Raw genomic sequence first — 22,373 nt, 5'->3', positions numbered from 1 at the left:
TCTCCACATCCTGTGCAAACCATGCCTGCACCTGCACCCTCCTCAGATCCTTCCACAGTGAAGTGAAGCCGCGATCGGCCTCTGTGGCAGAGAGGAGGCACACAGAGCCCCTGTGAGAGAGCAGGCGTCTGGATCACCCATCCAGCCCTGACGCACATCGCCAAGGGACCCCAGGCAGGCCATTTGGCCTTGCCTAGCCTCTGCTTCTTTCCCTCCAGGATGTGGAAAGCCACACCCAGCTGTGGGATTGAAGGCACCACACACAAAGGAACCAGCACGAAGCAAGCTTTCAACAGCGTGGTTTCCATCCCTCACTCAGTATCTGCTTCCTGGGCTTCTGGTTCCTATTTTAACTGGAATTAGAAAAAATAATAAATCAGTCTGTGAGATAACACACTTAAAGGAGAGAAAAACAACTATGGTTGTAAAAAATACCAATTACAAAATAATTATTAACTTACTCTTATAATGGATATAACAGTTTACAAAATGCTTTCACATCCATCCTCTCATTTCATCTGGACAGAAGCCCTGTGAGATAGTGTAGGCCCTTGGGATGATGTTACATGGTTCGTGCAGGTGTTGGATGCCCCAGACTTCAGAGATAAGGCCAGAGGGAAAGGAAGCCTTTGTAGGACAGCCTCCTGGAGGGGCTGGACCATAGCCGAAGCTCCTGCAGCAGTCAGCAGCTGTGGTCAGCTCTCCCTCCTGCCCACACCACCATTCTACCCAGCATTCCATCTGCACTTTCTCTGCAGCCTGCCCTCCCCTCAGACAACACATGATAGCTAAACCCTCAACACCCTACTTTACATCACATTTGACTTCCACCCTATTCATTTCTGTTGGAAATGTATTGGTTAGGAGTAGAGCTGCAAGTGACAGAAAACCCACAATAACAGTAGTTTTTTAAAAAGATAATTGCCTTCTCAGGGAAGCAAAAGGGCTGGTGTGGAGGCTACTAGAATCTGAGCTCCTTGCATCTTGTCCTCCTCATCTTCATCATACAGCTTCCACATCATGGTCTAAGATGACTTTATGGTCTAAGATGGCTGCTCAAGCTCCAGCCATCACATTCCACTCCATCTGCTAGGAACGTGGAAGAGGAACAGCCTTCTCCTCTAAAGACACTTCCCAGAACTTGTACACACCACTTCCACCTACGTGGCATTGTCTAGAACCCAGTCATATGCCACACCTAGCTTCAAGGACGGCTAGGAAATGTAGTCTCTCTACTCTGGGTGGCTCTGTGCATTGGAGGTCCCAGACACAGGGGCTCTGCCTGGTTTAACAGAAAAAAGACTAGCCTTAACTTCTAGAGACACAGTCGACTGTTGCCACCATATTGCTCTGTGGCCTTGGGCAAGCCCCTTCCTCTCTTCTGGGCCTTCAGGTTCTCTGTAGAGGGAGGGCATGTGGTTGAGACTGTGTCTGAAGTTCTTTCCCACTGTGGCCTCCTGTGGGTCTGTGTGTGAACCAGTGGTGGAGGTGAAGGAGGACCAGACAGTGTTAACACCCCAGTCTGCATTTCTTTGGGAGGACTCAACCCAGGGCCACAAGTGGAGACAGATTGTGGAGACAGATTATCCAGAAGACCTAGCCAGCAGCAAACCCCCAGCCTCCCTCCCACCAAGCCCCCACTTCAGAGTAGCGGGGAGTAACAGAATAACCCTCAGTTCAGTAGCTTCTCAGAGCAGGAGTGTATGCCGCCATCTGGTAATGACCGTCTCCCTTTTCTGTTCACCGTTCCAGTTGTTCGGTTGTTTCTTAGCCTGGGAGACCCGAAACGTCAGCATCCCCGCCCTCAATGACAGCAAGTACATTGGGATGAGCGTCTACAACGTGGGGATCATGTGCATCATCGGGGCTGCCGTCTCCTTCCTGACCCGGGACCAGCCTAACGTACAGTTCTGCATCGTGGCCCTGGTCATCATCTTCTGCAGCACCATCACCCTCTGCCTGGTGTTTGTGCCAAAGGTACGGGGCAGGTGCAAGCAATCCCCCCACCCTCACCACCCTGGCGTCTGGCCTCTGACTCCATCACAAGGGCATTGCTGTGTTTCTCTCACTTTCTACAAGTTTTATACACTTTTTTTTTTAAATGATGAACACAATTCATATCACAGAAAGTTTGGAAAATGCAGAAAAGCAAAAAAAACAGATTTTTCAGAAATCTCACATAGTCCTGCCACTCGAAAATAATCACTGTTAATGTTTTGGTTTGGTTTTTTACTGTTAATATTTTTGATGTGTTTCCTTCCAGCCTCTTTTTTAATGGTTTAGGGCACTGATGCTTTTTCAGATATAGCTGTAATTATAGCACATTTTGCAATCTGCCTTTTTAACTTAACTTTTGCCCTTTGTATCTTCCCACATTCATAACCATTGTTGAGGGGATGTTCCATAATTTACTCAACCACTTGATCCCTTGCTGGTGAGCATTACAGTTGTTTCCAGATTTTTTATATTATAAATGAACTTTTTTTTCTACATAATACATTTTCCTTGTTTCCGATTATTCCCTTAAGGTAGAGTCACAGAAGTAGTATTAGTGGGTCAAAAGGAATAACCATCTTTAACAACCACTTATGTTTTTCATTCGTCTGAAGGGCTGACCTGAGAGATATTTTCCAAACATTATCCACCCAGCAGTGGGCAGGTGAATCAGAGGCCTTGACCCCTGCAGTAGGCTGATCCATGTAGAGGAAAACCTGACCTTGGTGGGTCTCAAGAGTAAAAGAAGCAGCAGGAAACAGAGGTAGTTGAGAAGTCACTGACCCAAGTTAGGGAGTGTCTGCCTTAGAGAAAGGAGAGAGGAGAGATCGCTGGGGGTCCCATGGCTCCTCCAGCCTCCTGGGCGCCCAGTCAGTCCCTAAGCAGTGTCAGTTCTGCTCTAGAACACCTCTGGCATACACTCCCTCCTTTAGTTGTCAACACTTTCCCAGGCTCCAGGCTCACACCACAGCTTCTCTGCCTGCATTCTGACTTCCTCTCCACCCTGTAAAAGATGCCAGATGATTCTAAGCCCAGCTCTGACGGGGACACTCTGCTTTGTCACCCTTCATAGCTCCTCATTGCCTTCCTGGCTCCAGGATCAAGTCCCCGACGCTGGGCTGGCTTTCACGACCACTGGATCTCCTTGTCTCCCCCAGAGAACTCTGTCCACCATTCAACTGCCCTTCTCTATAAGTGCCCTGAGCCCTAGGCCTCCCTGCATTTGCATATGCCATTTCTTCCCCCTGGACTTCCTTTACCCTCACCATCCTTCCAGACCCTCCACAGACTCCAGCCCAGGCCCAGAGCACCGTGGTGAGCACTCTGCCCTGGATGCCTCTGGCCTGGTAAAGATCCTTCCTCCATCCCTGCCCCTCACCTCTGAACCATAGGTCCTGGTGGACAGAGGCCGTGGCCATGGTTCTAACAAGCACAAGCCTTCACTTTCCTCCCATTGTCTTCACAGCTGTCACCTACAGCTGTTTATTTTCTACGTGGAGCTAGGCCTAAGGGGCCCTGGGTGGCCTCTGCAGGATAGCTGGGATGTGGGTGGAATCAGGATCAGGAGACCAGACATCTAGTGGCAAAGAAGAAAACCGAGACTCTGCAAGGGGAAGGGGGCTGCCCAAGGGCACACACAAATGAGGGACAGAAACAAGTCTGAGCCCAGGGCTCCAGACTCCCAGCCTGTGTCGTTCCTGGGGCCCCATGTTGCCTCCAGCGCAGGACCCGCTGGAAGCAGCTGGATGGGCATGGGAGGAAGGGCCCCAGGGTCCTCTTTTCAGCCCCACCTTTGTCCTTTCAGCTCATCACTCTGAGAACAAACCCAGACGCAGCAACTCAGAACAGACGATTCCAGTTCACTCAGAATCAGAAGAAAGAAGATTCTAAAACCTCCACCTCAGTCACCAGCGTGAACCAAGCAAGCACGTCCCGCCTAGAGGGCCTACAGTCAGAAAACCATCGCCTGCGAATGAAGATCACAGAGGTACCTCCCACAGCACTGGTCGCCAGGGCCCCATCCTCCCATTTGAGTCCCTCTGCCCTGTGCAGGGACTTTCCGGGCTGCCACTCCCCACCACGTCCCCTCTAGAGCATCCCCACATCATGGCTGTGCAGTCCCATCTACCGTCGTTATGGCTGCAAGAACCGGGAGGAACACGAACTAGACAGAGATGGTTTGTCAGAATCTGACAGGAGTTTATTACCCACCTGGCCCAGGCTCTGGGGTCCATCAATGCCCGATTCAAGACATCCTCAGAAAGAAAGGAGTTCTTAAAGATTTGTGATTATACTAGTGAGTTGGGAAAACTCAGTTTTCCACCTGGGGCCAGGGCAGGGGCTGGGCCAGGCCATCTGACTCAGCTGGAGCCTTTGTTTTCTAGCTGGACAAAGACTTGGAAGAGGTCACCATGCAGCTGCAGGACACACCAGAAAAGACCACCTACATTAAACAGAACCACTACCAAGAACTCAATGACATCCTCAACCTGGGGAACTTCACTGAGAGCACAGGTAAGAGGAGGTGGGACCCCTGGGTATGAGACACCAGCTGTCCATTTTACAGATGAAGAAACTGAGGCTCAGAGAGGGAGGTGGGGCAGGTCTGAAGTCACACAAGCCAAGCTGGAGTATCTGGAACCCACGTCTTCTGAGCGCAGTTCAGTGTTTGTTTGGAGCCCCACCTGGGGATCCACCTATGCACGGGGCTTCTTTTTCTCAGTCCCTTGGGCTCCAGTTCCATGTGTACCCCACATGGCCAGCATTCCCAGCGTTCTGACTGGGGGCACATTGTTCTTAGTGAATAATGTACTCATACTTCTTCCAACATTTCACAGTTTCAAACACACCTCATCAACGTACAGGAAAGGAATGGTCAGTAAGATGACATGATGTTCGATCCCACCAACCACCTGGGAAATAACACAGTCCGTTTTTTGCCTACATTTAGGCAAAATTTAAAAAAGATTACCAGTGTTGATAAGAGCGTATGGAAATGGACACTCTCCTGCAATGTTTTGGAAGTCGGTCTGGCACTCTCCAAATATCTGATGTTAAGCCTCTTGACTAGCAATTCCCCTAGTGGGAGGCTTCCCCTTGGAAATAACCCCACAGGGTCAAAGGTGTAGACACATAGTGCTTATCATAACACTACTTGTAGGCAAGAAAAGCTGGAATTAACTTACATGTTCGTCAGTTGGAGTGGTTTCATGAATTCTGATACAGCAAAACAAGGCATATAATAGTTATTAAAAAGTGAGGTGCATCTCTTTGTACAGATATGGAAAGATCTCTAAATGAGAAAAGCAGTATGAAGACAAGCATTATGATACACACAATATGCACACACATGTATGTGTATATGTGTGTGTGTGTGTAAGTGCATTTTTTAAAAGGTCTGGTAGAACAAACACCAGATTGTTAACAGTATCCACCTGTGGGAAAGGGACAATATGTGTGGAGAGTGGGTGAGAAGGGATTCTTTTATGTTTCATTTTATATACTTCTCTACTGTTTGCATCTTGTCATTAGCATATATTCATTAATTTTATAAAATTTGTTTAAATCAATGAAAAATCTTTAGTTTCTTTTATTCTTATTACAAAAGAATTATTATATAATTCTTATTATATTAGATGTTGATTGTTTAAAAATGTCTAGATTCAGATAAGTAACAAGGAAACTGAAAGAATAAAAATTATTCCTGATTATTTTAGTATCTAGTAAAGGTGGGCATTTCAAATTAGTGGAGAAAAATGAATTATTCAATAAATTTCATTGGGATAAATGGGTAGCCATCTGGAAAAGAATAAAGTTAGATCCTTACCTCACAACTTACACAAAAATAAATTCCAGATGGATAAAAGATTTAAATATAAAAAGTGAAAACCATGAATGTACTAGAAGAAACCATAGGAGAATTTCTTTTGTAATCTCAGCAGGAGGGAAACCTTTTCAGTTTGATGCAAAACAGAGAAACCATAAAAAAAAAGTTGATTAATTTAAATACAAAAGAAATTTTGTTAACAATGTGAAAGCCATCGTAAGTACAGTCAAAAAATCAAACAACAAACTAAGACAAAAAATATTATCTCAGGTAATAAGCTTATTCCCTTATATAAAAAGAAATTATATCTAATTGTATACAAAGTATATATAACTATATACAGACTAATAAGAAAAAGACCAACAAACCAAAAGAAAAATGGGCAAAAGAGAGTTCTCATTAAAGGAAATACAAGTGGTTCTTATGTTTATGAAAAGATGCTCAGTCTCCCTCCTAATTAAAGGAATGCAAATTAATTTGCACTGAAGTACCATTTTTACCTATAAGACTAACAAAGATCAGAGATCAAAAAGTTGCTGAGAGTGGGAGGCAACAGGTGGCGAAACACTGCTGCCTGAAATAGAAATTGTTATGACCCAGCAACTCCAATTTGGGAATTTATCTTAAGGATATACAGTCAACTCTCATTACTCACGGTAATCGTGTTCTACAAAGTCCCTGTGAACCGTGAATTCCTAGGGGAGACACAGGGTTAGGTTCCTGTAAGCCTCTCCCAGGTGGACATTTTCATCAACTGATCAATACATAATTTTGTTTTATGTGTGTTTCTACTGGAAGACACCTTGTTTAATATACATTGTTGATTCATTAACACTGAACTCATAGCCAACAGCACTGTAACTCATATCTGAACGACACATCTAACACACATTTTCTCCATCTGGCACATCACAGCTTAGAAGAACAATGGATAGCACTTCAGCACTAGGCTTGGGAGCCATTTTAAACAGCAAAAGCACCAACACAACGCACAAAAATGTGAAAAACGTAGTACTTCATAGACCACAATAAGGATACTTATTTATGAGAGGTAAAACAAGAAGGCAGAGCCTTGTTCAACCTCAGCTGGGAGAGCAACTCAGATTTTTGATGCTTTGTGTGTGTTATTGAATGACCGTGAAAGCACCACGAGTATTGACTCTGGGGTTACAAATAAACTTTAGCAAGTAGGCGAGTTCATAAACACAGAGTCTATGAATGAAGAGGATTGACTGTATTCACATGGATGCAAAATGACACACATATAAGGTTGCCCTAACCCTAACCCTGCAGCAGAAAAAGAAAACACCCATACTTTTTTTTTAATATAAATTTATTTATTTTTGGCTGTGTTGGGTCTTAGTTGTTGCGCATGGGCTTTCTCTAGTTGCGGCGAGTGGGGGTACTCTTCATTGTGGTGCACAGGCTTCTCGTTGCAGTGGCTTCTCTTGTTGTGGAGCATGGGCTCTAGGCACGCGGGCTTCAGTAGTAGTGGCTCGAGGGCTCTAGAGCGCAGGCTCGGTAGTTGTGGCGCACGGGCTTAGCTGCTCTGCGGCGTGTGGGATTCCTGGACCAGGGCTTGAACCCATGTCCCCTGCATTGGCAGGCAGATTCTTAACCACTGTGCCACCAGGGAAGCCCAACACCCATACTCTTTTCCAAACCAAATGAATCCAGATCTCTTAGGTGGGGGCAATGTTTTTATATTTCATATTTCTTTAGTTCTCTCCAGGTGGTTCTGAAGCACAAAGATGGTTGAGAGCGTCATGTTTTGTGGCTACACAGTATTTCTGTGAATGGAGGCCCCATACGTACATATTAGTATGAAACTAATCCATTATTACCTGACAATTAGGGTTAGTTTCAACTTTCTGATATTGTAAACAATGTGGATTTGAACATCTTGTGTATATTTTCACAAACATCCTTAATTATTTCTTTGGGATAGTTCCTGAAAGTGGAAATTCTGGGTAAAAGACATACTTTTTTATAGTGTTCGATGCTTATTGACAGTACCTGCCAGAAAGATTATGCCAGTTTATACTCCCACCAGCAGTTTACTATTATTATTCTTTTCAGACTTAGCAATCTTATGGAAAATATACCTTGCGGTTCTTTTTTTTCTTTGTCATTATATTCCTAATGCACCCGTGAAAAGGACCTTCATATTAGAACCTCTCATTTCTAAGTTATGTTGCCTACATTGGCCGACTCAATTCCCTTTTTTTCTTGGAGAAAGGGGGGTCCCACGGCACACCATCCACATCCCCAGCACGCCACTTCCATCCCTGAACAGGGGCTTCTTGGCTCCCTGCCTTGGTCTCAGGAGAGCGGCTCAGAGAACACAAAGGGAAGATGGGCTCTTTTGCATTCTCTCTCCTTGGGCAGTATCCTAAAAATGACTGCATTGTTGATTTTTAAAAATTAAGTTAACAGAATTATTGCAGTATTGTTGTTTTGCATTCAGATGGGGGAAAGGCCACTTTAAAAAACCACCTCGATCAAAATCCCCAGCTACAGTGGAACACGACAGAGCCCTCTCGAACATGCAAAGATCCTATAGAAGATATAAACTCCCCAGAACAGTAAGTACCTTCTCCTTCACAATTACTGCCCAAGACTACATTCCTCCTACACAAGAGTTTACATTGGGCACCGTGTTTTCACATGCATTACTTTATTTGAACTCTACAGTAATCTCATGATGCAGGTCAAATTACACTGCTTATTTTACACATAAGAAGACTAATATTCAAAGAGGGGAGGTGACTTGCCAAAGCTTACCAGTTGCTAAATGCAGGAGATGATAGGATTTGAACTTGGGTCTCTCCAACATCAAATCCCATGTTCTCTGCCTTTGTTACATATAAAATGAATACATTTACTTAACACCAATTTACTGAGACCTACTGTGTATCAAGCACACAGCACTGAAGAAAACAGACAAAAACCCTTCCCTTCATGGAGTTTACATTCTATCTGGGAAGACAATAACTTAACAAAAAAGCAAAACCTAGTATGTTAAATGATAGGTGCTTTGGAGAAAAACTAAGCAGGGAAGGAGTTAGGGAGTATAATTTTACACAGGGAGGTCAGAGCAAACTTGGTGAGGTGACATCTAAGCAAGCTTTGTCCATCTCCAGTAGCTTTGTCCCCACTGGCAATTTTTAGTTCTTCCCAGTTTACAGTGGCTTAGAAGCAGCAATTAGAAATGTCAACTCTGAAACTTGTTCCCTGGGAAGTGACAAGGGGAGAGGAACCAGCAAAGGGAGCCCAATCACCAACTGCAGTGTCATTTGGGGCCATTTAGTCTTAGAGCTAGTAGCCTCTCAACCCAATTAGCTCCAGGGCCTCGCAGCTGACAGTCCAGTATAATTACTGATGGTTACATGGCATTCATCAGTGGTCTACCTATTAGTTCCCTGCAGTACAGTGCAAGCACCTCGAGGGTAAGGTTTAAGTCCTTCCTATGTCCCTTGGACTGAACACAGCTTTCAGCACTGAGTAGGTTTTTGCCAATGAATTAATGAAAAGGCAAACAGGATCCCAGCAGACAGCAGAATGTGTGGCTCTGACAACCACAAACAGATGCCCACCCTGCCCGGGATGCTCAGACAGAACACCCTTTCCCAGGTCAAGTTCATTCTTCAGCTCCCCATTTTCCTGGACTCTGCCAACACCAATGACATTACACAAGCTCAACTTTAATTTCCAAATGAAGTCTCCAACACACTAATCTCTCATGAGCACCTGGGACGGGTCTCTTGGGAGAAGCCCTTCTGGCCAGCAGGTCCTTAGGGAGTGGGGGCAGCACTGCATCTGTCCCCACCCATCTCAGAACCCCACCAAGGCATACACCCCAGGGCGCACACTGGTGGGCTGAGGCAGCCTCTGTGAGTTGATTTGCCACCCCACAAAGCACTGTGGTTCAACAGAAGAAGCAAGAGTCACACCTTGCCCAGTTCTGGTTGCTTCTGTGAGCCAGTTACACAAACTCTGTACCCTTCTCTCATCTTTATAATGGGAACAGCAGTGCTGCTTTTGCCTATTGGGTTTTGTGAAGGTCTGGGGTTTTTCCCACCTGAGTGGCCAGGCCTGGGGGACACAAGGAGGCCTAAGAGTTCAGGGAATGCAAACTTCCCAGATGCAGTGGGAAACTGCACGAAACACAGCCGAGCAGGGGAGCAGTGGCCTGGGCACATCCGCCAAAGCAGCCGTCACAACAAATAAGGTGATTTACTCTCCCGCCTGCTGGTCATGAGGACTGATGAGAAGGCAAGCGGAAGGGTGTGGCGGTGAGCAGGTAGTCAGAAGGCTGCTCCCTTCTCACTCCGCTCCTCCATCAGTCCTGTTTACCCAGCCCCTGACTCAGCCCGGCCTCAGATTTTTTTCTGGCTGCCTTTCTGGGAATTTACCAGAAATTCCATGTTCTGGGGGCATAGAGAAGGAACCCCCTCTCTGAGGGGGTTAGCACAAAAACGATGACATTTAAACTGGATCTTAAAGGGAAAGCAGTCATCAGATGGGAAAGCAGAGTAAGAGCTATCTAGGCCGGGGAACCAGCATGTGCAGAGGCATGGAAGATTGCCCATAAGCAGGGTTTTAGGGGAAACTAGCCACCAGAGGGTAAGGTTTTCGGGGAGAGGGGGTAGAAGGTTCACCTGGAGAATGTGACAAGAGGCAGATCTTGGGGAGCCCTGAATGCCCCATCCCAGTGTTGGAGAGAAAACGCTAGTCACCAGAGAAGCCAAAAGACCAGGAAGGAACCTTTTGGAATTGGCCCAGCAAGAGGGACTGAGGTCCTGGACAAGAGACAGTGGCAGAGAAGCCAATAAGGAAGAACAGAGCAGCTGAGAAGCCTTTCAGGGATGGAACCCAAAGCCAAGGCCATTCGGGGACTGGCAAGAGTAGCGAATGAGAGCTGTCCGGGTTTGCAGCAAAGCCCTGTTCAAAGGGCAAGGCCTTATTCTTAAAAATCACTGGAAGCTCAAGAAGCCTGCCTCCTCCTTGCTGCCGTTGCTCTGGTTATTCCCGAGGCAGCAGCTGGCAGAGGCAGGCCTGCATTAAACACCTGCCAGATGGATGAGTGGTTAGATGACGGGATGGACAGATCTTGGATTCAGAGAGAAGTTAGCTTCTTAGCCAAGGCGACTCCAAGGGCCTTCCTGGTGAGCAGCCCACTAGCCCTCACTAACACGCCCCTCCCTCCTCTCCCTGCCGCAGCACCCAGCGCCGGCTGTCCCTCCAGCTCCCCATCCTCCACCACGCCTACCTCCCGTCCATTGGAGGCGTGGACGCCAGCTGCGTCAGCCCCTGCGTCAGCCCCACCGCCAGCCCCCGCCACAGACACGTGCCACCCTCCTTCCGAGTTATGGTCTCGGGCCTGTGAGGGCGGGAGGCCTGGGGCCGGGGCCTCCCCCGCGACGGAACCACACGGAGCAGAGGCATCTGCTACAGGAGCCCTGTCAGCTCTGGCCGCGGAGAAGCTGGTGCCATGGCTGGCCTTGCGGGACTGCTCGGGTGGCACGGAGTGCGCGGGATGGGGGGCACTTGGCACCTGACCTCGCGCCTTATCTGTGAAGTTTTCATCCTTTCACAAAGAAGAGGAATGAAAATGACTTCTTCCTTAATGTCTGCAAAGGAGGAGGAGCTAGGATATTTGAAACTTGGCAAAAAAAAAATCCTAGACAAGGAGAAAGTCACTAGAACTCCAGCTAGAAGTCACTGAGTGGCCCTGAGCAGCCTTGAGAAGAGGCGAGGGGCTTCTGGAGAAACAGCCTCTGCCTCTGCACACATGCCACCGGCTGTGGCCCCGCAGGCCAGCCCTCCACCCATCTGGAGAAGGAGGTGGGCAGGGCAGCCAGGTTCCCAGCTGCCAGTCCAGCCAACCCCAGCCTTCCTGGAACAGGGAGTCTACAGGGAGGGCAGCCGGGCACAGCTCTGCGGGCCGAGGGCTGGGGTACCGGAGCAGGCTGACTCGCATGCCTCCCGGTGGGACCTTACTCTCTGATAAATGCCACACATTAATACAATAACACCCGTTCCGGGACCGTGGGGATTTAGGGCACGTCACTGCAGACACGCTCTGCAGCATTCACCCACAGTCGGCCATGCACCCACCACGTCAGCCATGTCCTTGTGTTCGTATCAGGTGTTCCCCGTAATAAGGGGGGCACCCGAGCTAATCATAGAATGTCTGTTCCCAGCAAACACGATAAAGAAAGATTGTGCACTTTAACCTCTCTCATCAGGGCCCAAGGGCTGGCTGGGGTTTTGTTTTGTTTTTTTCCACTGACTTTGTTTCTGACCAAAGTGAATCGGGGGCATCTGCTAGAAGATATCCCTGTAGTCGCGGGGAGAGAGTTGCTAGCTGAGGGCTTCCCTTAACTTCCAGAAGGCAGCCTTCATTGGGACAAGCCAGCAAGCTCTGCCCTTGGGGGTGCCAGGGGTGATCAATCAGCACACTGATTCTCATTCATAAGATCACTCTTCCCTTTTAAACGAACCCCAGAGAGCACTGGCCTGGGAGTCACAAAGACCTGGGTTCAAGCCCTTGTTCCCCTGCTAACTCCCTCCATGACCTTGCGCAAGTCACTTGTGTCTCTCTGAGCCTCAGTTTCCCCTAACAAACTGGGGTTGAAATAACACCTGTCCTGCCCTACCTCACAGGGTCACTCTGAAGATCAAAACTTGATCTCATCCAGGAAAGCTTCATACCAAACAGTGAAGCGGCCCTGACCCATGAGGTATCAGGATGACCATGACCTGCAGCCCTCAGGACAGACAGGGCTGTGGCCCAGAGAAGCTCCCAGCACAGCCCTCTACCAGTATCCACCTGGCTGGAGAGAGGTGGATCCCGATGATTTCTGTGACATTCCTGGGACAGGTTCATTTGCTAAAGAAAGGCCTGAATGACAATGTCCCGGACATCTGCACAACTGAGCAGTCGCTCAACTCCCTAAAGAAACCTAATGGCAGCTTCAACAGGCAGGCAATAATCTCTTCCCAGACCACTGAAGTCAGGAATACAGTGTTGTCACCACCAGGGTTTGACAAAAGGGCCCATGGGAATCTTACCATCACCAACATTTCAAAACACCCTATTTCACGTAGCATAGAGTTCCCCTCCCCTCCCCCAAAGAGAGGTTATGGAGGTACTGTAGCTTTTAGGGGGAAAAAAAATGTTCACACATCACAGGTCAAGTTGAAGTCACTGTCTGTTTAGGCACTACAAATCGGTGTTGTCACTCACTGTGTATTACAGTATCTACTTGCTTTCTTGATTTCACCAAACCAGATTTAAGTTAAAGGACCACATCAATTTTTCAAAGGGAAAGAAACAATTCATTGTACATAATGTATACACACACACAAAAACAATACCTGTAGAAATATTAATCCAGCATAGCAGGAAAGAAAAAAAGAAACAGAAGTACGGACAGTCGGAGGTGAGTGTGTGCATCTGTGACCCACTGTGACTCCTGAGCGTGCACAGTCTTCTAGGTTAACCCACACAGTACATTCTCTGTCTTAATGATACTGTAGGTTCACCTGTTTTTTTTTTTAATTTCCCCACAAATAACAAGACCCACAGAAGTGACTCTAGCTATTTAACGGTTCTGTCCTTTTATATGCAGCAAACACACCATACACTTCCGAAGAGGCTTCAGCCTGAAGGTGTTTTCCAATGATGTTAGTGCACAAACGCTTTAAATTAGACTGGAACTGCCAGAATCAAATGTAAATGAGGAATTTCTCGTACCCCTATTGCATGGTATCAATTTTTAATAAATTGTTGCAAATTTGTTTTTATGAATAAAAGGAAGAAAACTGTTGTCTTTAATGCCTACTCTTCCCAAAATGCAGGTCAAAACAGGCCATATTCTCCTGCTAAGAAACTCAGGGAAAGGCTCTGGGGGTGCCTGCTCAGCATGGTCCCTTCCTTCAGAAGCTGCCTTCCCCTGGCTTCTGCAGGCAGTAACAGAGCAGCCTGTTACCATGTGGTGATAGATCCAGGGGTGAGAACCTGACCTGAGCTGGGCCAGTAACTCCCTTCCCCCTGCAGAGAAATTAGCCACAGAAGAGAAAAATGAAGCCAGCACAGAGAAACAGGATCAAGAGATGGGTCCTAATGGTATCCAAGCACCGGGTCAGCTGTTCCTGAAAGCCAGCAGCACCCTCATCTTTCACGTGCTGGGATGTTCAGACCTTCCTCAGATTCTCAGTTCTCCCAATAAATCACCCTTTTTGCCTTGGTTAGTTCAAGTTCAGTTCCCATCAGTTGCAACCAAAAGGTTCCTGACCAGTCTAGAACGCTCACTGCCTCCCCAGGCCTGCCTCCCCGCCTCCCCAGCCCCGAGTCCAGGCCATGACAGCCTGTGGAGACTTGGTCTCATGCTCCTTCCAGACTCATCACCCTCCTCCCCTGGACCCTATAGACTGTTTGCACTTCCTCCACTGCACTGGGCCCTCAACCTGCAGCTCCATCTCAGGTCCACCCCATCCTTCAACGTCCCATCCAAAACCTCTTAGTTCCCCCGACTTGAAATCCTCTCTTCCACTGTCCCTCTCTCACCACACCGGGTAAAGGCTCACACTGGCCCTTCCTCTCCACCCCAGACAATGAGCTCCCCAAGGATGGGAGTCACATCTACTTCCTCGATGTCCTACCCAGCATCAGGCCCTCCCACTGGCTCAGAACAGTCCTTGATGAGGCTTTTGCAGAGTTGAACATTTTGGCTGAGGCATGTCCATACTGGTTTCCGGGTCTGGAAGACAGAGCAAGGCCAGAGTGGCCAAAATAGGGCAGGGAGGCCTGAAGCCATGTGACTAGGTGTGAGCCCCAGATATGGGGGGCTGGACCCACAGACTTCACTAGAAGGCTGGACCCAGTCTAGAGTTTCCTAGTACACAGGGTCCTCAGTGGTGAGCCTGCTGAGGAAAAGGGCTCCTGAATACTGACCACCTCTTAGACAGCCCTCCTATGGGATATAGGATGTTCAAGGGTGGGGAACAGGTCCAGCAAGGTAAGGAGCTTACCCAAGGTCACCTAGTGAGTCATGGCAAGGGCAGAACAGAACCAGAATCCTGATTGGTCTTCCTTCTCGACCTGACCGAGACTCACAGAAATTAAGAGCTAAGAAGGAACTTTGGGGTCATCTTGTCCAACCCCTCACTTTACAGGTGGGGCAAGTGAGGCCCAGTGACAGGAGCCAAGGTCGACCTGAAGGTCCTGAGAGGACAGGCACGGAACCTGGATTTCCTGGCTTTAAGATCCAGCTCCTTCCTCACGTTTAACCCAGAACCACAGGCAGAACAACCACAGCAGGGAGACATTTCTCCACCACCTCAGGTTCTTGAGAAATCTTCCTATTTTCCCACTAAATATGGAATCAACTGATAAAAAATTTGGTCTTTCCTCTGAGCACGTCTGAAAAAGAGAAATGCCCACAGGGCTGAAGAAAATGCTCATCACCATCATCAGTAGAGTTCTTCATGCCTTGCTTGGCCTTGGGGAACAGGTTTGTGGTAACAGAAGTCGAAAGGAAAGGACCCAAGAGCAGCGGGTGCTTAATTCTTTCACATAGGGTTCTCTTTGTCTTCCTTTGGTTATGACTGGCTTATTTCTGAGGTAAAACTAAAATAAAAAATATTTCCCAGCCTCAAAGAAAGGCAATCTGGAGTTAAAGCCCTTTGAGAAAGTGCTGCTTGGTGGTCTCCTCACCCTGTGCTGTGCAGATAACCCTGGGATCTGCTCTGAAGGAAGACGGGAAGAGGTTTCTAGAAACAGGTAACCTGGGGCACCAGCCAGAGCCCTGACTTTCCAGGCAGTTCCCCACGCTCAGCAGTCTCCTCTCTACAAGGATCCTCCTGGGACCTGACTCTAGAGGCTCAGAAGCCAGTGACACAGAGAGGAGGTGGTGTTGGGTTAAAAAAAGAAAAAAAAAAATCTGGTCACTGGCTGCTCTGCCAGTCCATCCCGTTCCTGCCCCTCCCCTGGCAGCACAGCCCTGCTTGTTACGGGAGGAGAGGGACCTATGGGAGGGAATCTGGAGGGACCATCCTTGCTCCCATCCCTACACACAGGGAGTGGCTCGAAGATGTGCTCATTACCTAAGCCCAGCCAATCAGAGCCCCTCCAGGGTTTTGGCGAGTTTTCAGGAGGTCTCAAACCTTGCCCTCCAACCAGAGAGAAATGAAAAGAGAGAAACTGAGCTCTGGTGACATCATTTGGGCTCAAGAATCAGCAATTCCTAAAGACACATCTGCCCTTGAGCTTCTCAGTTTTCAGCTAATATTATACATCTCTTTTTCTGCTTACAGAGTAGGGTTTTCCATCACTTAGAACAAAAAGAAATCTGTGGGAATCAGGGGGTTCCACATGAGGGCTCCTTGTTGTCTGAAACCTTTGAGAATTCTGCCCTCTTCCCTTCCCCTAGCTTTGAGGAGACATTAGAGAAATAGTTCCCTGTTCCCACGCACACCACTGAGCAGGGAGGGTGGGTAAGGGGCATGGGGGCCTTAGAAGCCTCAGGAGGCTAAAGAAGGGTCAGTGGGCCAGGCTGTGTAGCCCCAGGAAGGCTTCTGTGTCTGTTCCATGCTCTCTGCCCTTGTCCCCTGCCTGTGCCCCACCTCCCTGTCTGGGTCACACCTTACTTGGCCCTGAGGAGCAGGGTTTGTGAGGTCCTGGGCAGTAAATGATTAACATATTCTCTTGAAGAGAAAATGAGTCCCCACCTCACCTCCACTCCATGCCCGAAACCCCTGCCAAGTCCCATAGGCTCAGTCATGCCTGGTCTGAACTTGTGTGGTCCTGGGTGGGTACTGCCTGGACATTACTATTCACCACCTGGTTCCTCCAGGTCCCAATTTCAGGAGCCCCAAGCCCCCAGTGAGGCATCCACTGAGCCCCTGCTCTTCGTCAGGGCCTGTGCTGGGCACCAGGAAACAACAGTGAACAGGACACAGGTCTCACGAAGCTCACAGAGTAACAGGGGAACAGACGCATAAAAAAGAAACGATGACAGCATATGATAAGCACCCAGCTCAGAATGCGGAGCCAGAGGATGCTTCCTGGCGGGGGGCGGAGGGGGTAACCTTCATACAGGGCTGGCTTTGTGAGCATATGACCGGTATAGTTGCTTCCAAGAGTCCCATACTTAGCTTAATGTTCTCCTGCCGTTTTAAAATTCTTAATAACTTTTGAACAAGAGGCCCAGCATTTTCATTTTATACTGCACCCTACACATTATGTAGCCAGTTCTATAACTAGACCTGAAGATGAGAAGGAGCTAGCCAGCAAGAGACAGAAGAAGAAGGCACGGGGTGGGAACTGGCAGTCCAACTCCTGGAGAATGCACACACCTGCTGGAGCTGCCCCGCTGCCCCTCGTCCCCCTCCCCAGGCCAACTGGGTTGTCCCATGTTAATCATTTACACTGGAATCCATGTGGCCTCAGATCCCTGAAGGTTCAGACAGCATTCATCCTGTCTGTGTATGATGACATGGGTCATAGATCAAAACCTTCGATCTGGGTGCGGATGTCTACTCTATGTGGCTTCAGATGATTCACTCAGCCTCTCTGAGCTTCTGGTTCCACATCTGTAAAATGGGCATGACATTTCACCCAGGGCCTCATGTAGGTGAAAGTGCTTTGTAAGCACTGAGCTGATATTTGTTCTATTCCCAGACAAGAGGAATGTAAAGTGAAGAGCTTCGATAGGTGCAGGGGGCAGCCCACAGTCATCTAACTCCCTAACAGCAGAATGCATTTTGGGAAGGAAATTGTTAGGGAGACTATCTTGACAAGCTGTGGGGGAGAAAAGGTGAGATTCTGAAGACAAGGCTTAAAAAGAAACAGGGGAACAGTTCTGTTTGAAAGGACTAGAAAGTTGGGAGTGGAAGGAGAGAGAAAGGTGAGAGAGGAAGGGGGTAGAGTGGCTGAAAGACTTGGAAGAACAGAAACATCAAACATCTGATGTCAAATCATTTGTGTTGCTATAAAATAAACCCTCTTCTTCCCTTCACTTCACTCCCTCCCGCAAAATATCCCTAAACCTTCAGTAATGTTTACTATACAAGCAAAAGTCTCATGGGTTTTAGCAGAAATGAAAGAAAAGGACAAATTCTATGTTTGGATGGAAGCCAAAGCGGGGATAAAAGAAGATGCAGAAGGGAAAATATGCTCCCTACACAAGTAGGAACAGGGAGCCAGAGGTGAGCACGAGTACAAGGTCTGTGGAAATCCACAGAAGCACCGGAAAGGCGCTGGCCTTTTCCAGAGCCAGGTATGGGAAAAATGGGAAGTTTGGATTAATCCCCTCTAGATCTCGCCAGGCAGCATGATCCTTGCTGACATCTAGGTTACATAAGTAACAGGAAACATTTTATCCCTTAGAGCCATAAGTCTCAAAGATCCTGACTGCAAAGGTAGAAATGCTATAAAGCAAGAGCAGTAACACCATGGTCAACCGGATCACAAAATAAAGTCCACAAACAAACCTTTGGGAGGGTGTAAAATTGGAGAAGCTGCCAGCCTGCAGACTGGCAGTGTTGAAGACCTGTCAGCTCAGCCGGCTTTGCACTCGAGGTCATGGCTACTCTCTCTGCTCTGGTCCACCACGCCCACAGGAGAGGTAGAGCCCTGTGCCAAGAGGAAAAACATTCGCTTTCCCTCCACCTGAATTCCAATGCCAAAGACCTAGGGCAGTGTTTGAAACCACAGGGTTATGTTTTAAGATGCAGCGCTGACTTAAATTGTTTTTATAAAGCAAGTTACCTAAATATGTTCAAACTAGACGTAAACTCATGCTTATACCCTTCATATAAAAGCCAAACAAATTTATAACTTGAATGCAAAGAAAATGACAAAACCAATAAAAACATCTTAACAACACTGATTTAAAGGGATAGATGACGTTTTGCTGAAAAATAAGTTGCAGCTCATAACACAAGCAGAGCACCACCTGCTCCCAGGCACGTACGTGCCTCTGAGTTCAGCCTGCCTGGTATGATGACTCAGTTATCACACTGCTTTTCTTTATTTAAACTACTGTGAAATTTTCATTTATTCAACACGCTGTGATATCATTTGGGCCTTCAGTCAGCTCTAACACATCACTTCTCTATTAAATCCACTTTTTTTTTCTCATGAGCCATTGACAATCTGGGGCCATCCAGATAATACACACAAATGGAATGGGGATTAAGCACTGATGCTCATTAAGCACTAGGCAAAGGGCTTTGCAGGCATAATCTCATTTAGATCTCACAGGGACCCCAGAGTAGGAATGATTACTGCTGCCCTTTTACAGCTAAAGGCACTCAGGCATAGTGCGTGAGTGCTGTCCCGGGTCACACAGCTGGGATGGAGAGTGAAAATTTGAACACAGCAGTCCAACGACACACCCTCTTTATACTTTCTTAAACAGCCTCATAAGAATTAGCTTGATTCAGATGACCCAGAATATGCCTATTTAATTTGTTTTAGATGATCTTGAAATGAAAACACAATCTTTTAAAATTTTATAGATTTGCACACCTCTGAGATTCATCCAAGGCCATCAGCTGAGGCTCTAAACCCCAGTCTGAGCATCTCTGGCCCTGGGCAGTGCAAGCAGGGGGAAACCCTCATTGCACTGAGGCCCAGGCAAGCCAACAGCATGGAAGAAGCTATACAGAGACAAAACTCTAGCCAAGCTGCCCACTGCCCAGATACCCCCACTCCCACCCTTGACCACTGAATCTGGAGCACTCAGGCCTCCAAGATCTGGCAGAAGGACTCTGTCAGCATCCCAAGGCATGGGAAGCAAGATGGAAGATGCTCACCCTTCTGGGGTGAAATGGCAGCCCTGGATAAGATATTCACTGCTTAGAATGACCAGGCTGGCAAAAACTGGAAATTACCCAAATGCTATCAACAGTAGAAGAGAAAAAAATTTTAATGTAGTATATTAACAGAGTGGGATATCATATACCAGTGAGAACGGGAAGAAGTACAACTACATGTAACAAAAATGAATCTAACAAACACGTGAAGGGAAAGAAGCCAGACATAAAAGAGAATATACCCTAAGATTCCATTAATATAAAGTTCAAAAACAAGTAAAACTAACCTATTAAACATCAGAATAGTGAACAGGCAGTGGGGAAGATGGTATGAGGAGGGCTCCTGAGTGCTTGATGTGTTCTGATTTTTCACCTGAGCACTGAGCACTGGGTTGTATTCTCTTCATGAAAATTCTTTAAACTGTACACTTATGTGTGATCATATATGTATATATACACACATATACATAAAACCACACACGTGTGTATATGTATACAAGACACACACACACACCATATATATATAATCACACATCGTTAAGTACATACCTCAATAAAATATGCCTTTTCCTGGGCAGGAAAAAAATGTAGTCTATGAAGATTCTACAGCATAAAGACAAACATTATACAATAAGCTAAGACTGAACATACTTTGGGAAAAGATTTCCCTCAGGAAATAGAAGTACATGTCAAATCTCATCTGCTCTGTAGTTTCAAGAAAAACTAGTAAAACCTGGTTTCTATGAGACATGAGTACAGATAAATTGATGAAACAATGGGCTGAGAAGAAAAGAAGAAAAGGTAGGAAGAGAAGGAAGGAGGAGGGAGGGAGGGATCAAGGAAGTGTCAGAAGCCCACGCATTTTGGGAGGTATTCAAGATGACAGCGTAAAAGGACATGAAACTCACCTCCTCCCACAAATACATCAGAAATACATCTACAGGGGGAATTCCCTGGAGGTACAATGGTTAGGACTCCGCACTCTCAACTGCTGAGGGCCCGGGTTCAATCCCTGATCAGGGAACTAAGATCCCACAAGCCACGCAGTATGGCCAAAATTAATTTAATTTAATTTAATTTTTTAAAAATTAAAACAAAAAAATACATCTACAGGGATTGGAGATAAGATGGCGGAGTAGAAGGACTTGAGCTCACCTCCTCTGATGAAAACACCAAAATCACAACTAATTGCTGAACAACCACTGACCAAAAAAAAAGACTGGAGCCTACCAAAAAAGATACTCTACATCCAAAGACAAAGAAGAAGACACAACGAGACAGTAAGAGGGGTGCTTTGGTGATATAATCAAATCCCATACTGTCGGTGGGCAACCCACAAACTGGAAAATAATTACATTGCAGAGGTTCTCCCACAGGAGTGAGAGTTCTGAGCCCGTCAGGCTCCTCACCCTGGGGGTCTGGCATCAGGAGGAGGAGCCCCCAGGGCATTTGGCTTTGAAGGCCAGCAGAGCTTGAGTGCAGGAGCTCCACAGGACTGGGGGAAACAGAGACTCCACTCTTAGAGGGCGCACATGAGGTTTCACAAGCACTGGGACACAGAGCAAAGCAGTAACTCCATAGGACCCTGGGCCAGACCTACCTGCAGGTCTTGGAGGGTCTCCTGGGGAGGTGGGGGTTGGCTGTGGCCCACTGTGGGGGCAAGGACACTTGTGGCAGAGGTCCCTAGGGAATATTCCCTAGCGTGAGCTCCTGGAGGTTGGAGGTTGCCGGTTGCCATTTTGGCACCAAGACCTGGCCCCACCCAGTAGCCTGCAGGCTCCAGTGCAGGGATGCCTCCGGCCAAACAACCAACAGGGTGGGAACACAGCCCCATGTGTCAACAGACAGGCTGCCTAAAGTCTTCCTGAGCCCACAAACACACCTAGCCACTCCCCTTGACATGGCCCTGCCCACCAGAGGGACAAGATCCAGCTCTACCCACCAGTGGGCAGGCACCTGCCCCTCCCACCAGGAAGCCTGCACAAGCCCCTGGCCCAACCTCACTCACCAGGGGGCAGATACCAGAGGCAAGAAAAACTACAATCCTGCAGCCTGTGGAACAAAGCCCACAAACACAAAAAGTTCGACAAAATGAGATGACAGAGAAATATGCTCCAGACGAAGGAACAAGATAAAACCCCAGAAGAATAACTAAGTGAAGTGGAGATAGGCAATCTGCGTGAAAAAGAATTCAGAATAATGATAGTAACGATAAAATAAAATTTAAAAAATAAGTAATAATAAAGGTGATACAAGATCTCAGAAAAAGAATGGAGGCACAGATGAAGAAGATACAAGAAATGTTTAGCAAAGAGCTAGAAGATTTAAAGAACAAACAAACAGACATGAACAATATAATAACAAATAAAAAATACACTAGAAGGAATCAATCACAGAATATATGAGGCAGAAGAATGAATAAGTGAGCTAGAAGACAGACTGGTGGAAATCACTAACACAGAACAGAATAAAGAAAAAAAGAAGGTCAAGAAATGAGGACATGGGACTTCCCTGGTGGCACAGTGGTTAAGAATCTGCCTGCCAATGCAGGAGACATGGGTTGAGCCCTGGTCCGGGAAGATCCCACACAGCATGGAGCAACTAAACCTGTGCGCCACAACTACTGAGCCTGTGCTCAAGAGCCCGCGAGCCACAACTACTGAAGCCTGTGTGCCACAACTACTGAAGCCTGCGCACCTAGAGCCGGTGCTCCACAACAAAAGAA

The 22,373-nt window shown here is 47.3% G+C and overlaps 1 protein-coding gene across 2 annotated transcripts in view; it reads left to right on the top strand.

The window, feature by feature from the left end:
• GABBR2 (gamma-aminobutyric acid type B receptor subunit 2) overlaps positions 1 to 13,580 on the top strand; it is a 369,607-nt gene extending 356,027 nt beyond the window's left edge. The window contains exons 15-19 of one of the 2 annotated variants that reach the window (XM_060101019.1): positions 1,753 to 1,977; positions 3,800 to 3,982; positions 4,380 to 4,509; positions 8,289 to 8,406; positions 13,459 to 13,580. In XM_060101019.1, the coding sequence (XP_059957002.1) occupies positions 1,753 to 1,977; positions 3,800 to 3,982; positions 4,380 to 4,509; positions 8,289 to 8,406; positions 13,459 to 13,534 (732 nt within the window). In that variant the 3' untranslated portion in view covers positions 13,535 to 13,580. Of the gene's footprint in view, positions 1 to 1,752; positions 1,978 to 3,799; positions 3,983 to 4,379; positions 4,510 to 8,288; positions 8,407 to 11,044; positions 11,211 to 13,458 lie in introns of those variants that run through there. The other variant, XM_060101018.1, reaches the window with a different exon arrangement.
• The last annotated feature ends 8,793 nt before the right edge of the window (positions 13,581 to 22,373 follow it).

This window comes from Mesoplodon densirostris, chromosome 6, assembly GCF_025265405.1.
Source record: "Mesoplodon densirostris isolate mMesDen1 chromosome 6, mMesDen1 primary haplotype, whole genome shotgun sequence".
Classification (NCBI taxonomy): domain Eukaryota; kingdom Metazoa; phylum Chordata; class Mammalia; order Artiodactyla; family Ziphiidae; genus Mesoplodon; species Mesoplodon densirostris.
Note: the sequence above shows the minus strand (reverse complement) of the source record. Positions and strands in the feature narration are given on the sequence as shown.